This window comes from Nycticebus coucang, chromosome 12 (assembly GCF_027406575.1).
Source record: "Nycticebus coucang isolate mNycCou1 chromosome 12, mNycCou1.pri, whole genome shotgun sequence".
In the NCBI taxonomy this organism is placed as follows: domain Eukaryota; kingdom Metazoa; phylum Chordata; class Mammalia; order Primates; family Lorisidae; genus Nycticebus; species Nycticebus coucang.
The window spans coordinates 108546885-108563575 of NC_069791.1; the positions used below are offsets into that span (position 1 = coordinate 108546885).

Sequence of the window (16691 nt, forward strand, 5' to 3'; positions counted from 1 at the left end):
CCTGAAATAATCAATATACCAATTGGCATACTTTGGGATGGCTCATCCTTCACTCCTTTCCAACAAATTTGTTAAAACCAATACTGTGCTATTTTCATATAAGGCGAGAACCTTTCAACAATGTAATTTCATTTACCTCCCGCCATCCGCTGTGCTATTGTTGCCATATATTTTATTTCTACGCATTACAAACCCTACCATGAATTATTTTCCTTTAAATGTCAATCGTCTTAAAAATTAAAAAAAAGTCTTTTTCAGCTTGGCGCCGTAGCTCAGTGACTAGGGTGCCAGCCACATATACCGAGGCTGGCGGGTTTTTAGCCTGGCCCAGGCCTGCTAAACAACAATGACAACTGCAACCAAAAAATAGCTGGGCGGCCGGGCGTGGTGGCTCACGCCTGGAGTCCCAGTGCTGCGGGAGGCCGAGGCGGGTGGATTGCCTGAGCTCAGAGGTTCAAAACCCATATGAGCAGCAGTCAGCCAGAGTAAGACCCCGTCTCTACTAACAACAAAAACAGCCAGCACCGCAGGAGAAAGAAGAAAATCAACAAAAAAGGAGTACTTCAAACAAAGAAGAATGAACAAGCACACTGAAATTAAAAATAAAAATAAAAATAATTAAAAAAAAATAGCTGGGCATTGTGGCAGGTGCCTGTACTCCCAGCTACTTAGGAGGCTGAGGCAAGAGAATCACTTAAGCCCAAGAGTTTGAGGTTGCTATGAGCTGTGACGCCACAGCACCCTACTGAGGGTGACATAGTGAGACTCTGTCTCAAAAAGAAAAAAAAATCTTTTTCATTTTGAGACAGAATCTCACTCTGTTCCCCCAGGCTGGAGTGCTGTGGCCTCATAGCTCAGAGCAACCTCAAACTCCTAGGCTCAAGCTATTCTCCAGCCTCAACCTCCCAAGTGGCTGAGACTACAGGTTTGTACCACCATGCCTGGCTAATTTTTTTTTCTATATTTTGTAGAGATGGGGCCTGCTGTTCAGACTAGTTTTGAGCTCCCAGCCTCAATTGATCCTCCCTCCTTGACCTCCCAAAGTGATTATAGATGTAAATCTGACCAAAAGTCTTTCATTTTTACCCATGTATTTATTATTTTGATAGTTCCTCATCCCTTCCTAATGATTTGAGCTTCCATTAACATCATTTGCCTTCATTATGAAAAACTAGTTTTATTTTTTATTTTTATTTATTATTTTTGAGACAGAATCTCACTTTGTTGCCCTCGGTAAAGAGCCGTGGCATCACAGCTCACAGCAACCTCTAGCTCTTAGGCTTAGGCAATTCTCTTGCCTCAGCCTCCCAAGTAGCTGGGACTACAGGTGCCTGTCACAATGCCCAGCTATTTTTTGGTTGCAGTTGTCATTGTTTAGCTGGCCCTGGGCTGGGTTTGAACCCACCAGCATTGGTGCATGTGGCTGGCGCCATAACCACTGTGCTATGGTTTTTTAGGCACCGAGCCTAAAAAAAGGTTTTTGTTTTTTTTTAGAGACAGAGTCTCACTTTGTTGCCCTTGGTAAAGAGCCGTGGCATCACAGCTCACAGCAACCTCCAGCTCTTAGGCTTAGGCAATTCTAAGTAGCTGGGACCACAGGCGCCTGCCACAATGCCCAGCTATATTTTTGTTGCACTTTGGCCTGGGCCAGGTTAGAACCCACCACCCTCGGTATATGGGGCCAGCACCCTACTCACTGAGCCACAGGCGCTGCCCCCCAAATTTTTTAAAATAAGGAGATAAAGCCTCACAAAAGGTTGTGAGGTTGCCCAGACTGGTCTCTATCTCTTGGACTCCATGATCCTCCTGCCTCAGCCTCTCAAGTAGCTGGCATTACAGGTACACACCACTATGCCCAGCTAATACAGTAGAACCTCCATAGTTGACCACCTCTCTACATTGACCTAATGCTCCACATGTGTGTATTAGTACACTAGGCCTAGTTTCTTATGTTGACCACCTCTGTATGTTGGCCAGTTGTTATTGTCCCTTAGGTGGTCAATTTACAGAGATTCTACGTATTTTTTTTAATTTTAAACTTTCTAATTCTTTAAAGAGTTTCCATTTTTAATATCTTTTCATACATTTGTCTCTTCTTCTCTCTAAATTCTTTAACATCTATTAAAGTCCTTGTTTACTAATTCCAACATTTGGGTTATCTGTGGATCTGCTTTTACTGTTTCACATAGCTAGTAATTTGGGATTATATGCTGAACATTATGGATGATGTGTTGTAGAGATTCTGGATTATATTATTTTCCTTTAAAGAATGTTGAATTCTCGTGAACAATTGAATTACTGACTCATAACCCTGCAAGTATCAAGGCTCTGTTTTCAGCATTGTTAGGTTGGGTGTATTTCAAGTCTCCCCCTTCTAGGATATAGTCACTGCAGTCTTAAGGCTAAGCCTTTCCAGAGTGTCAGCTGAATGCCTAGGGTATCATCAGGGTCTTTCCTCGCAGGCAGTGTTGGATTTGTATGACCTCCAACATTTCTGTTCAGTTCTCAGCCACTCCCTTCACGACTCCTCCCCCTCAAAGATGATTCCAGTAGCTCTTAAGGAGTCTCACCCTGTATATGCACAGTTTAGGGTTTGGTTAAGGACATGTGGTAAATCTCTATCCAGATTTCTGGGGTTCTTTCTCTGTGTCACCTTCCTCTTCTGTGCCTGCTTTGTAATTCCCAGGTACCCTAACATCCTTGAGCTCCAATTTCTATATCCTCTACCCAGTAAGACCACTGTTCTCTGCTTGAGCCACACTGACCTGCTCAGCATTTTGGAAAGCACGTTCTGAGCAGAAGGTCATGGTGCGCGTGGGCGTCACCTCATATGCTTCCCTGCCCTGCTTGCAAGGAGTGTAGCTCTGGGCTGAGTGCTTCAATTCCTGCACCAATTGTTTTATATATTTTGTCTGGTTTTAGAGTTGCTTGTGAAGGGAGGGGTAATCCATTGTGGATAACCATGTAGAGCTGTTTTTTTCTAAAATGAGGAAAATTTATTCTGTCACAGTTCTGAAAGGCCAGAAGTTAGAAGTCAATGTGTTCGGGGGGTGGGGGCGTGCTCCCTCTGAAGACTCAAAGGCAGTGATTTTCAACTGGTGTGCCACAGCACACTGGTAGGCCTTGAGGATCTTAGGTGTGTTGTGAAAAAAAATTTTTTTTCTTTTTTTTGAGACAGAGCCTCAAGCTGTCACCCTGGGTAGAGTGCTGTGGCAGCACAGCTCACAGCAACCTCCAACTCCTGGGCTCAGGCGATTCTTCTGCCTTTGCTCCCCAAGTAACTGGGACTATAGGCGCCCGCCACAACGTCCAGCTATTTTTTGCGTTGCAGCCATCATTGTTGTTTGGTGGGCCGGGGTTGGATTTGAACCCGCCAGCTCAGGTGTATGTGGCTGTTGCCTTAGCCGCTTGAGCCACAGGTGCTGAGCCCAAAAAAAAAATTTTTTTTTTGAGACAGAGTTTGACTTTGTTGCCTTTGGTGGAGTGCTATGGTATCACGGCTCACAGCAACCTCCAACTCTTGGGCTTAAGTGAGTCTCTTGCCTCAGCCTCCTAAGTAGCTGGGACTATAGGCACCCACCCTAATGCCCAGCTATTTTTAGAGACAAGGTCTTGCTCTGGGTCAGGCTGGTCTTAAACCTGTGAGTTCAGGCAAGCCACCTTCCTTAGTCTCCCAAGTGCTGGGATTACAGGGGTAAACCACTGTGCCCAGCCTCAGAAAAATTTTAAATCATTAATTAAATTATTTTTATCTTTTTTTTTTTTTTTTTAGAGACAGAATCTCACTTTGTTGCCCTCGGTAGAGTGCTGTAGCATCACAGCTCACAGCAACCTCCAGCTCTTGGGCTTAGGTGATTAGCCTTCCAAGTAGCTGGGACTACAGGCACCCGCCACAACATCCGGCTATTTTTTTATTGCAGTTTGGCCGGGGCTGGGTTTGAACCTGCCACCCTCGGTATATGGGGCCGGCGCCCTACTCACTGAAGCTACCCACTTCTTTTCAAAAGAAGTTCAAAGCACAGTGCATATATTCTTTTTTTATTATTTTTTTGATCAACATAATTTAAGTGTTCCATGGAAGTTTAATTGTAGGTTCAAGTATGCTGTGAGATAAAAAGGTTGAAAAACACTGCTCTAGGGAAAGATTCCTTCCTTGGCCCTTCCCAGCTTCTGGCGGTGACCCCTATCCTTGGCATTCCTTGGAGCGCCTCTGCAGCTCCCCGGTCTCTGCCTCTGTCATCACATGGTGTTCTCCCTGTACGCCTCTCTTTCCTTATAAGGACACAAGTCCTGTTGTATTAAGGGCTCATTCTACTCAAACATGACCTCATCTTAACTAACTACATCTGCAATGATGCTAGTTTCAAATAAAGTCACTATCTGAGGTCCTGTATATTGGAACTTCAACACATCTTTTTATGGGATACAATTCAAGTCTGAGTGCATGGGAACCCAGAAAGCTTTGGTTTGGAAGTTACATGATGTGACTTGGATTTTAAAAAGGTCTTTTTGGCTACTCTGTTTAAAGAGAGGTTAAGTTGGAAATCAAGTGAACAATAGTGCAGGCCAGGAGAATTGGTAGAATTTAGGTATATTTCAAAAGTAAAGCTGATAAAATTTACCAGTAGTTTCGATGTAAGCTTAAAAGAAAACAGTATAGACGATTTCAACATTTTGATATGAGCAAGTAGAAACATAAGAATTTTAACTAAGGAGGAAAATTTAAAAATTTCATCTAGGAGGATAAGGTTCAGTTGAACATGATGGATTTGAGATACGTGTTAAACAGTTTGCTGGAAAAGTCCTGGTCTAGACCTGCCGTCTGAGTCCTGCACAGTTCAGCACGTCTCTTGGTGTTTTATAGTTTAACACAGTGTTAGTGGTTGTGTGTTAGTTTTCTCGGCTCCCAGAATAAATTACCCAAAACCATCTGGCTTAATCCAACAAAAACGTATTCTCTCCCAGTGCTACAGGCTGAAAGTCTGAAATCAAGGCTGGTTTCTCTGATGGGAGGAACAAAAATCCCTTTGTCCCTCTGTCCTAGCTGCTGGTGGCTCCTGGAAGTCAGTCCTCAGCTTCTGGATCCCTCACTCTCATCCCAAAGTTTCCTTCTCTGTGTCTCCTTCCCCTTTCTCTTCTCTTCTAAGGACACTTACTAAGTTGAGGCCCCCCTCATCTGAGGTGATCTCATCCTGACAGGCTTAAATACATCTGCAAAGATATTTTTTCTTTATATTCACAGGTTCTGTGGAGGGCACAAGAAGGCTGCCGCCCACAAGCCAGAAAGGGGCCTCTCCCTGGAGACCTGACCGTGCTGGCACTCTACTTCCAGAACCTAGGAATTTTCTTTTTGTTCATTTATTTTACCAGTTGTAATCATAACTCTAGGGACCAAGAAGCAAGTTATGGGAGGCTGGGCACGGAGGCTCACACCTGTAATCCTAGCACTCTGGGAGGCCAAAATAGGAAGACTGCTTGAGGGTAGGAATTCCAGGCCAGCCTGAGCAGGAGTGAGACCCTGGACCCTGTCTCTAATAAAAATAGAAAAACTAGCCGGGTGTGATGGTGTGTGCCTGTAGTCCAACCTAGATACTTGGGAGGCTGAGAAAGTTGGATCACTTAAGCCCAGGAGTTTGAAATTGGCTATGAACTAGACTGATACCATGGCACTCTAGCCCAGGAAATAGAGTGAGAGACTCTGTCTCAGAAAAAAAAAAAAAAAAGGAATTATGTTGTTATGGAGGCTGAGAAATCCAAACGCCAGGGGTAGCATCTGGCAAGAGCTGTTTTACTGGCAGGGGTTCCCTGAAGAGTTTCACATGGTGAGAGGGCTAAGTATGCCTCCATGTAGACTTTTTTTAAAAATTGAGACAGAGTCTCACTTTGTCACCATCCATAGTGTGCTGTGGTGTCATAGCTCACAGCAGCCTCAAACTTTTGGGCTCAAGCAATTCTCTTGCCTCAGCCTCTCTAGTAGCTGGGACCACAGGCACCCGCTATAACACCCGGCTGTTTTTTGTTTGTTTGTTTGTTTTGAGACAGAGCCACAAGCTGTCGCCCTGGGTAGAGTGCAGTGGCTTCACAGCTCACAGCAACCTCCAACTCCTGGGCTCAAGCGATTTTCCTGCCTCAGCCTCCCAAGTAGCTGGAACTACAGGCACCCACCACAACACCCAGCTATTTTTTGGTTGCAGCTGTCATTGTTATTTGGCAGGATTCAAACCCGCCAGCTCAGGTGTATGTGGCTGGCGCCTTAGCTGCTTGAGCCATAGCCGCCAAGCCTATTTGTTTTGTTTTGTTTTGTTTTGTTTTGTTTAGCAGGCCTGGGCTGGGATTGAACCCACCAGCCCCCGAGTATGTGGCTGTTGCCCTAACCACTGAGCTACGGGCACCCAGCCCATGCAGACTTTTGAAAGTTTTTATTGGATAATATATATTTTATTTATATATAAATAATTTATATTTAAAATTTTAAAATATATACCTGTAATGGGTTTCTGGGTTCTGAATCATGCTTGAGAGGACTTTGCTACTGACAAATGGCTTTGGGTTTTCTTCTAGTGCTTTTATGATTACATACTTTTTATGATTTTTTTTTTAATTATTACTGTTTTTTTTGTTTGTTTGTTTTGTTTTTTTGAGACAGAGTCTCACTATGTTGCCCTCGGTAGAGTGCTATGGCATCACAGCTCACAGCAACCTCAAACTCTTGGGCTTAAGTGATTCTCTTGCCTCAGCCTCCCAAGTAGCTGGGACCATAGGCACCCGCCACAATGCCTGGCTATTTGTAGAGACAGGGTTTCACTTTTGTTTAGGCTGGTCTTGAACCCATGAGCTCAGGCAATCCACCTGCCTCGACCTCCCAGAGTGCTAGGATTATAGGCGTGAGCCACTGCGCCTGGCCATTTTTTTATGTTTTAAATCTTTGATTCATCTAGAATTAATTTTGATGGAAGAAATAAGAAAAAGGGATCTAATAATTTTTTTTCCCAGATGCCACCCAATTGGTCTAATGCCAATAGCTGGAGCATATTTTCTCCCCACTAATCTGAAGTGATGTCTGTATTTAATTATGTACTAAATTCTTGAATGTATTCTATGTGTTTCTAGATTTTCTTCTGTGCTATTGATTTATTTTGCATATTATACACAGACACATTCTTTGTTGGTACCAAATTGTTTTAATTCCTGAGGCATCATAACCTGATTTAGTATCTGGTAAATTAGCTCTTCTCTCTTTTTTTTTTTCAGAAATTTCCTGGTTATTATTTTTTATTTTTTAAATTTAATTAACTTTTTGAGGTTTTTTTTTTTTTTTTTTTTTTTTTTTGGTTGTTTGTTTGTTTGTTTGAGACAGAGTTGCCCAGGCTGGAGTGTGGTGGCATGATCATAACTCACTTCAGCCTTGAACTCCTGGGCTCAAGCAAATCCTTCTGCCTCAACCTCCCAAGAAGCTAGGACTACAAGTGTGTACCACTGTGCCCCACTAATTAAAAAAAATTTTTTTTTTAGAGACTGGATCTTGCTATGTTGTCCAGGCTGGTCTTGAACTCCTGGCCTCAAGTGATCCTCCTGCCTCAGCCTACCAAAGTGCTGAGTTTACAGGTATAAGCCACTATGCTCAGCCTAATTTAATGAACTTTATAATCCATTTGTCTGGTTAAAAATTATGTACTCACATAAGTACACATATCCTTTGGGGTATTTTTATTGAGATAGTGTTATTTGTGGATTATGTTTAGGAAGTTATTTTTTTAATGGCTTTATTTATGTATCATTAAAATCACCCACTTGAAATGTGCATTTCAGCGTTTTATTTTTTTATTTATTTTTTTTTTTGTAGAGACAGAGTTTCACTTTATGGCCCTCGGTAGAGTGCCGTGGCATCACACAACTCACAGCAACCTCCAACTCATGGGCTTACGCGATTCTCTTGCCTCAGCCTCCCGAATAGCTGGGACTATAGGCGCCTGCCACAACGCCCGGCTATTTTTTGGTTGCAGTTTGGCCGGGGCTGAGTTTGAACCCGCCACCCTCGGCATATGGGGCCGGCGCCCTGCTCACTGAGCCACAGGTGCCACCCTTCAGCATTTTATGAATGTGCAGAGTTGTGCAGCAGTCACATCAAGAAGATTCCTTGTGTCCATTTGTAGTCACTCCCTATTTTTTTTTTTTTTGAGACAGAGTCTCACTATGTTGCCATTGGTAGAGTGCCATGGCATCACAGCTCACAGCAACCTCAAACTCTTGGGCTCAAGCAATTCTCTTGCCTCAGCCTCCCACGTAGCTGGGACCACAGGTGCCTACCACAACACACGGCTATTTTTGGTTGTAGTCATCATTGTTGTCTGGTAGGCCCGGGCTGGATTCGAACCTGCCAGCCCCAGTGTCTGTGCCTGGCGCACCAGCCGCTGAGCTACAGGCGCTGAGCCATCATTCCCTATTTCTACCACAGCCCCACACAACCGCCAGCTTTCTGTCTTGATCAGCTTTCCTTTTCTGGACGCTTCATACAAATGGAATCCTATATTAGGTGGTCTTTTGCATCTGGCTTTCTTTACTTAGCGTGACGTTTTTGAGGTTCAACTAAGCTGTAGCAGTACTTCCTTCCCTTTAATTGCCGAGTGGCGTTCCAAGTTTATTCATGCATCAGTTATTTGGCAGTTAGTGGGCATTTGAGTATGAGTTTCAATGTGAGGCCGTATGTTTTCATTTCTTTGGGGTAGATAACAAGGAGGGAAGTTGCTTGGCCATAGGTTAAATTTGTATTTACCTTTTAAGAAACTGCCAAGCTGTTAGAGTGGCCACGCCATCTTATCTTTCCACCAGCAGGTGTGAGGGCTCCACTACCACACACCCCACCACTTGATATTGACAGTTACATCTTTTTAATGTTGAACTTTTCCAGATAAGACCACACACGGTGTGGCTTTCTTTGCATTTGAAGTGTTTTATTACCCCTCAGCTTTTGCAAGATTTCTTGATATAAATTGTACATGGTTTAGTGCATTCATTTCTAAAGGTTTTGTTTCGGGGGGGGGAATGTGCTTTTGTAAATGGGATATTTCCTTCTATTAACTTTTCTAACTCCTTGCTATTTGTACATAGGAAGCCTAGTTGTTTAGCATGTTACTTTTATATTTCACTCCTTAGCAAAATCTCATTGTCTGCCTCATTTTTCAATTGCTTCTCTTGGATTTTCAAGAATAAACATAATTATTTCACCTCCTCCTTTCTCCTTACATTTCTTACTCTTTTTTTCTTGCCCAGTTTCATCAGCAAGAACCTACAAAATAATGGTGACAGAGGGCAGCCTTTTGTTTTAAAGTTCAGTTTAAGGGGTGTTTTTCAGATCGTGAGGTTTTTTGTTTTCTGAGACAAAATTTTGGCACGAGGCTGGAGTGCAGCAGCATGGTCACAACTCACTACAACCTCCAACTCCTGGCTCAGGGAGCCCCAGGCTCCCAAATAGCTGCTAGAACCATGGGCACACACCACCACACCCTGCTAATTTTTTAATTTTTTGTAGAGACAGGGTCTCACTATATTGCTCAGGGTAGTCTCAAACTTCTGTCTTCAAGTGATCCTCAGCCTCCCCAAGTGCTGGAATTACAGGCATGAGCCACTGCACCCAGCAATGATTTTTGATAAACTAATATAAATAAAATTAGAAGATATCCTAATAATGAACCATCCTCATCACACTGTACAAGTCTTACTGGTTCTGGTAAATTCTTTGAATGTCCTGGTGGGTTTTTCTTGCTAATATTTTCTTTTTGCATTGATTTATATATGAATGAATTTGGTCAGTGGTTTTCCTGTGTTGTGCCATATGCTTGACTTTTGATACCAAGTTTTAAAGGTTCCCAATAAAGAATGTGGAAGCCTTTCTCCCCTCTTTAGGCTGGGAAGCAGTTCATAGCGTGGGGCTTAGCATTCCTAAAGACTTGACCTAACAAACATCCCTGCCTGAGGTTCTCTCTTTTCCTCTCCCCTCTTCTCCCCCCTCTGGAAGACGGCAATAGCTTTCTAACAACTTTTCCCTAGAAAATATCCATTTCCTCTAGATTTTCAAGTTTGCGTGCACAGATAGTCTTGATAGGCCCCTTTTTGTTGTGATTAACTTAACCCCCAGGCAAATAAAACAACTTTTAGAGTAATTTAAGGCCATCAGCAATTGTGCTGTTATGTTGGTGATTTGCACAAACGTTAACATTCAGGAAATGCTGCCCTGCTTCCAAGTTGACCCTAGAGAAATAGGCAAAGACGGTCTCTAAACCCCAAAGCCCCCAGGCGGAGAGAAAGCGCTGGATTCCAAGTTGGCTGGCCCAAGTGCTGCCATGTGACCTCCCTTCCACCCACTGCTTCTCTGCCTTTAAAGAATGTTTGAAATTCATGGTTGATGATAAAAGCTGACAAGCTGACTTGGTTTTTCCCAAGATGTGTGCTGACTGGATCAGTTTCTGTCTTCACATAGACAAAGGTCGAATGTGACCTTTTCCCCTCTCTGTTGTAAAACTCCATGGCCACACTTTAATTTGGTCATAACCTCAGCAGATGGCAAGAACAGGACTGATGGAGGTTTCTTCCAGGAAATGACTTGAACGGCTTTCCCCTTGAGGGTAGATCCAGAGGACGCCCTAGCCGCCTCCCCAGCTCCTTCCTCCCTCATCTTCGGTCTCTGCCTTCCCACACTTGGTCTTTACAGATTCTGTCCTTAAAACCATCCACTGCTCTCCCCTCCGCCTCCCATTTCAGAACACTTCTTTTAAGCGACTTATTTGCTTCCTTCCTTCATTTTCCCCCACATTTTTTTATTGTGGTAAAATTCACAAAACATAAAATTTACTGTCTTATGTGCATTAAGCACATTGACATGGTGGTGCCACCAGTACCACCATCTGTCTCTACAACTTTTCATCTTCTCCAACTGAACTTGAAATGACAACCCCTTAATCCCTTCTCGCCCAGCCCTCAGTGGCCATGTCTCTGCTTTCCACCTCATATAAGTAGAATCATCACATTTGTCCTTTTGTGTCTGGCTTATGTCACTGAGCATTATGCCCTCAAGATTCATCTGTGTGCGTAGCATGTGTCAGAATTTCCCTTTCAAGGCTGAATAATATTCCACTGTATGGATAAGGCCACACTTATCCATTTATAGACTCTTGAGTTGCTTCCACCTTCCTTCCTTTCAGTTTTTAAAAATCTCTGAAAGAAATGGCATAACAACAACTATGAAGATTTTTTTTTTTTTGAGACAGAGTCTCACCATGTTGCCCTGCATAGAGTGCTGTGGCATCACAGCTCACAGCAACCTCCAACTCCTGGGCTTAAGCGATTCTCCTGCCCCAGCCTCCCAAGTAGCTGGGACTACAGGCGCCCACCACAGCACCCGGCCACTTCTTGGTTGCAGTTGTCATTGTTGTTCAGCAGGCCCAGGCTGGGCCGGAACCCACCAGCCTCAGTGTATGTGGCCGGTGTCCCACTCACTGAGCTACGGGTGCTGAGCCACTATGAAGAATTTTTAAAAAATAGTCACCTACAGTGCCATCACCTTCATCTATGAATTGTTTCCATCTTTCTATGTTCCCTCTCAGTTTTTGTCCATGTATGTTTCTTTCTTTTTTTTTTTTTGAGACAGAGTCTCACTTTGTCACCCTTGGTAGAGTGCCATGGCGTCAACCTCAAACTCTTGGGCTCAAGTGATCCTCGTACCTCAGCCTCCTGAGTAGCTGGGACTTCAGATGCCCACCACAACACCCAGCTAATTTTAGAGACAGGGTCTCACTCTAGCTCAGGCTGGTCTCAAACTCCTGAGCTCAGGCGATCCACCCGCCTCGGCCTCCCAGAGTGCTGGCATATGTATTCATTCTTGGTGCAGATTTTTATGCAGTTCTTATTTTCTGCTTTACTCAGAGTTTAATCTTTTTTCACATTAAATTATACCCTATATTGGACTTTTTGACAAAGGAGTTCAAGTTAATGCATCAAATTAATATACTACAGTTAACAAATTATTTTCTAGTTGGCTATTTATAATTTTTCACCATTTTGAATAATGAAATTATTTTGAAATTTTCTGGAATCATTTATATTTCATATCCTTCCCCACCTTGTTTTAGATAAAGTCCCAGGAGTGGGCTTATTAGGTCAAAGGAAGAAATGGTCTTAAGACTCTAACACAGCTACTGAACTTTACTCACAGAATTGCACATTCACAGAATTTGAGGGTATTGGTTTGCCACAGCTTCCCCAATTCTGAGCATCATTATTTAAATACTAATTTTGCAACCTAATAGGTAAAGTTATAATCATTATTTCCATTCACGTTTGGTTATCAGTGAAGTGTCTGCCCTGATAATGTTTAGTCCTCAGTGGGACTTCTCTTTTGAATCACCTGCTCATATACTTTATCTAATTGCTTGGGGAGGCTCAATGTTTTTTTTGGATTTTTACAGAATTTTTTAGATTTTAGGTTAAGATGAGTGTACGGATGATTGGGTGACATTATTTGCATTTGTTAGGTAGAGGCTAAGTTGGAGCTGTGCCCCTCATCCAGGAGGTATGCCATATAACCCTATAGTGTGCACATTAGGTGGGAATTTACCAATCTCCTCCCCTCCACTTGAGTTTGTGTTTTTCTCTCATGTGGGCGTGTATTGTTCATCTAATGGTTTCATATTAGTATTGAGTACAGTGAATACTTGCTTTTCCATTCTTATGATACTTTACTAAGAATGTTCTCCAGGGGTGGCGCCTGTGGCTCAAAGGAGTAGGCGCCAACCCTACTCCTGCCAGAGGTGGTGGGTTCAAACCCAGCCTTGGCCAAAAACCGCAAAAAAAAAAGAATGTTCTCCAACCCTATCCAGGTAAATACAAAAGATGTAAAGTCTCCATCTTTTTCTGGCCGAATGGTACTCCATGGTGTGCATATACCACTGTTTATTAATCCATTCATGTGTTGATGGGCACTTGGGTTGATTATACATTTTGGTGATTGTGAATCGAAAGCTCAATGTTTTCTATTCGTACTTGCTCTTTATATGCTGTAGATATGAATATTTATTGGTCTTTTTAAATGATTTATTGGTCTTTTTGATGGAATCATTCCCCCTCCCATGATGGAGTTTGGGTGACCCTGGGAGGCAGACAGGCCCACATCAGTATCCATCCTGGCCTTTTGCTAGTTGGATGACCTTGGGCAAGTCCCTTCAACTCTCTAAGCCTTTGTTTTTTCTTTCATTAAATGAGGATCATCCATTCCTCATTGGGCCGTTATAAGGTCTAAGAAAAAAAAATCAAAACATCTTTCAGAGTACCCAGAGAAGTATCTGAGTTCTGGGGTCTTTTGGCTGAAACTTAGGACAATGTGGCAGGCACTCTGAAAGTCAGAGCAGCTCTTCCTTCTTCTAACTCTACTGAGCACCTGCTGTGTGCCAGGGATTCATGTTCAGGGCGGCCAGTGCAAGTGCATCTGGTTTCTGGCCTTCTGGTGCCCGCCACCCACCCCCCACTTACCCTGCCATGTTGACACTTGCTATTTGCTCTGAATCTGGACCCTGTGAGCTCTGGGCAAAGGCTGAGTATAGAGAGTGCTCGAGGGCACCCCCTGTTGGTGAAATGCCTCCCCAACGTTTGAGAGGACAGCGACCCCAGAGAAGCAGTGGATATACACTTGCATTCTGCTAGCTTTATTTTTCAGTTGAAAACTCAAGGGAAAAGCCTGCATACCCTCCCCCCCAAAAAGTGAAAAACTGTGAATGCTATATCCTGGGGGCCCTAGGTCCCAGGTGTCCATCTCGAAAAGGAGAGCCTCTCGTGTGCCTCCAGAAACAGGCAGCTTCATTGTTATCTATCCCCCAAAAGGAAGCTCCTCAACCAGGCCTTGGATTAAAAGGCTTGGGACCATCAGTTTCCCTCAAGGAACTTCTTGAGATCCCCAGCATGGCTGAGGAGGCCCTCCCCACAGCCAGCTGAGGGCTTGTGCAGTAGAAGCTTAGAGCTGTCTGCTGAGCAAGTGAATGAATACCTTGAGTAAGAACAGTTGCTGGATGAAGCTCCCCACCAGAGATGGGTAGTGTAGAGAGGAGCTGTGGAGGAAGGCAGAGAATCACCAGGACCGGCTGGAGAACACTTTGAAAGCAATGGGGAACAGCTCCTTTCCTGTATCTGAGTTTCCTGGCATTGCATGCTGGTTATTCTGTCCCAGCCAGAATCTTGATCTTGCCAAGGAGCCAGAATTGTGATCAGAGGTGAAAGAATCTGAAGTCTTCCGCAGCCTAGATGTAGCTCAGGCAAAATCTCAAACTGGAAAGAGAAGAGCAAGAGGCTGTGCTGTGGAGCACTGAGGGCAGGGCCCCCCACAGCTTCTCCCCACTGTCAGAAAGGGCCAGCCCCACCCCTGGATCTCAAGCCCACAGTGAAGCAGTGGCCCCTTCAGCCTAGGGGGGGTCGCAGACCCCGGTGCTCCCCAACCCCCTGTAGACAGTCCCCAGTAGCAGATGAGTTTGCAAACTCTTCCTTCCCAGTCTCTTCTCCTTCACTTTTCTTTCTGGTGTAAATGTGCAGATGGGGTCAGCAGTGCAGAGACACAGGCTTCTAGTCTCCGTCCACACTCTAAAGGGGCTGCTTCATGGTTCCCCGTCAGGGGCACACACCCAGCACCCAAGGTTGCCAAGTTAAGGAGTCTGCCTCTATTCCTACCCGGGATAAGGAAGTCTGCCTCTATCCCTACCCTGGGTTAAGGAAGTCTGCCTCTATCCCTACTCCAGGTTAAGGAAGTCTGCCTCTATCCCTACCCCAGGCTAAGGAGTCTGCCTCTATCCCTACCCCGGATTAAGGATTCTGCCTCTATCCCTACTCCAGGTTAAGGAAGTCTGCCTCTATCCCTACCCCAGGCTAAGGAGTCTGCCTCTATCCCTACCCCAGGCTAAGGAGTCTGCCTCTATCCCTACCCCGGATTAAGGATTCTGCCTCTATCCCTACTCCAGGTTAAGGAAGTCTGCCTCTATCCCTACTCCAGGTTAAGGAAGTCTGCCTCTATCCCTACCCCAGGCTAAGGAGTCTGCCTCTATCCCTACCCCAGGCTAAGGAGTCTGCCTCTATCCCTACCCCGGATTAAGGATTCTGCCTCTATCCCTACTCCAGGTTAAGGAAGTCTGCCTCTATCCCTACTCCAGGTTAAGGAAGTCTGCCTCTATCCCTACCCCAGGCTAAGGAGTCTGCCTCTATCCCTACCCCGGATTAAGGATTCTGCCTCTATCCCTACTCCAGGTTAAGGAAGTCTGCCTCTATCCCTACCCCAGGCTAAGGAGTCTGCCTCTATCCCTACCCCGGATTAAGGATTCTGCCTCTATCCCTACTCCAGGTTAAGGAAGTCTGCCTCTATCCCTACTCCAGGTTAAGGAAGTCTGCCTCTATCCCTACCCCAGGCTAAGGAGTCTGCCTCTATCCCTACCCCGGATTAAGGATTCTGCCTCTATCCCTACTCCAGGTTAAGGAAGTCTGCCTCTATCCCTACTCCAGGTTAAGGAAGTCTGCCTCTATCCCTACCCCAGGCTAAGGAGTCTGCCTCTATCCCTACCCCGGATTAAGGATTCTGCCTCTATCCCTACTCCAGGTTAAGGAAGTCTGCCTCTATCCCTACTCCAGGTTAAGGAAGTCTGCCTCTATCCCTACTCCAGGTTAAGGAAGTCTGCCTCTATCCCTACCCCAGGCTAAGGAGTCTGCCTCTATCCCTACCCCGGATTAAGGATTCTGCCTCTATCCCTACTCCAGGTTAAGGAAGTCTGCCTCTATCCCTACTCCAGGTTAAGGAAGTCTGCCTCTATCCCTACCCCAGGCTAAGGAGTCTGCCTCTATCCCTACCCCGGATTAAGGATTCTGCCTCTATCCCTACTCCAGGTTAAGGAAGTCTGCCTCTATCCCTACCCCAGGCTAAGGAGTCTGCCTCTATCCCTACCCCGGATTAAGGATTCTGCCTCTATCCCTACTCCAGGTTAAGGATTCTGCCTCTATCCCTACCCAGGTTAAGGAGTCTGCCTCTATCCCTACCCCGGGTTAAGGAAGTCTGCCTCTATCCCTACCCCAGGTTAAGGAGTCTGCCTCTATCCCTACCTTGGGTTAAGGAAGTCTGCCTCTATCCCTATCCTTAAGAGCATGGTTTAAAATATGATGGGCGTTAGGGAATTTTATTAAAAGCCTTTTCTCTCATTTATTTTGATATTACTTTGGTTCTTTTTCAGATACGTAATTTTCAGTAATTAGTAAATTAAGTGATTTACTCAAATTACTAATATTTGGTAATTAGTAGTTTTAATAATTTTTAGTTCCCTACTGAAATCTGAGTCCCTGTGGGTTTGTGTCTGTTGTCTGCTTGCCAGTTCCTGCACTTAGATACTCAGAATATCTTTATACAGGGTGGACGCAGAGTTCAGGTGCAATTTAAATTTGTTTACTATTTAAATTGTCCTAAAAAGGGTGGACATAAATATATATTTATATGTGACTATAGATATATAATCATGTATAAAATATATAAAATATGACTATATTTCTATATATAATTATATAAATAAATTTATATATTTGTTTATATATATTATTTGTTGTATATATATGTATGAGTACAGTGTTCACTGTTGTATTACCATGCCATTACCATGCCTGGCATGGAATAGGTGCTCAGG

The 16691-nt window shown here is 44.2% G+C and overlaps 1 protein-coding gene across 1 annotated transcript in view; it reads right to left on the minus strand.

Annotated features, from left to right (window-relative positions):
- Nucleotides 1–13505: 13505 nt before the first annotated feature.
- Nucleotides 13506–16691, minus strand: part of LOC128562067 (uncharacterized) — a 152631-nt gene continuing 149445 nt past the window's right edge. The window contains 1 exon segment of the mRNA XM_053556665.1: nt 13506–14310. Within this exon segment, the coding sequence (XP_053412640.1) occupies nt 14306–14310 (5 nt within the window). The 3' untranslated portion in view covers nt 13506–14305.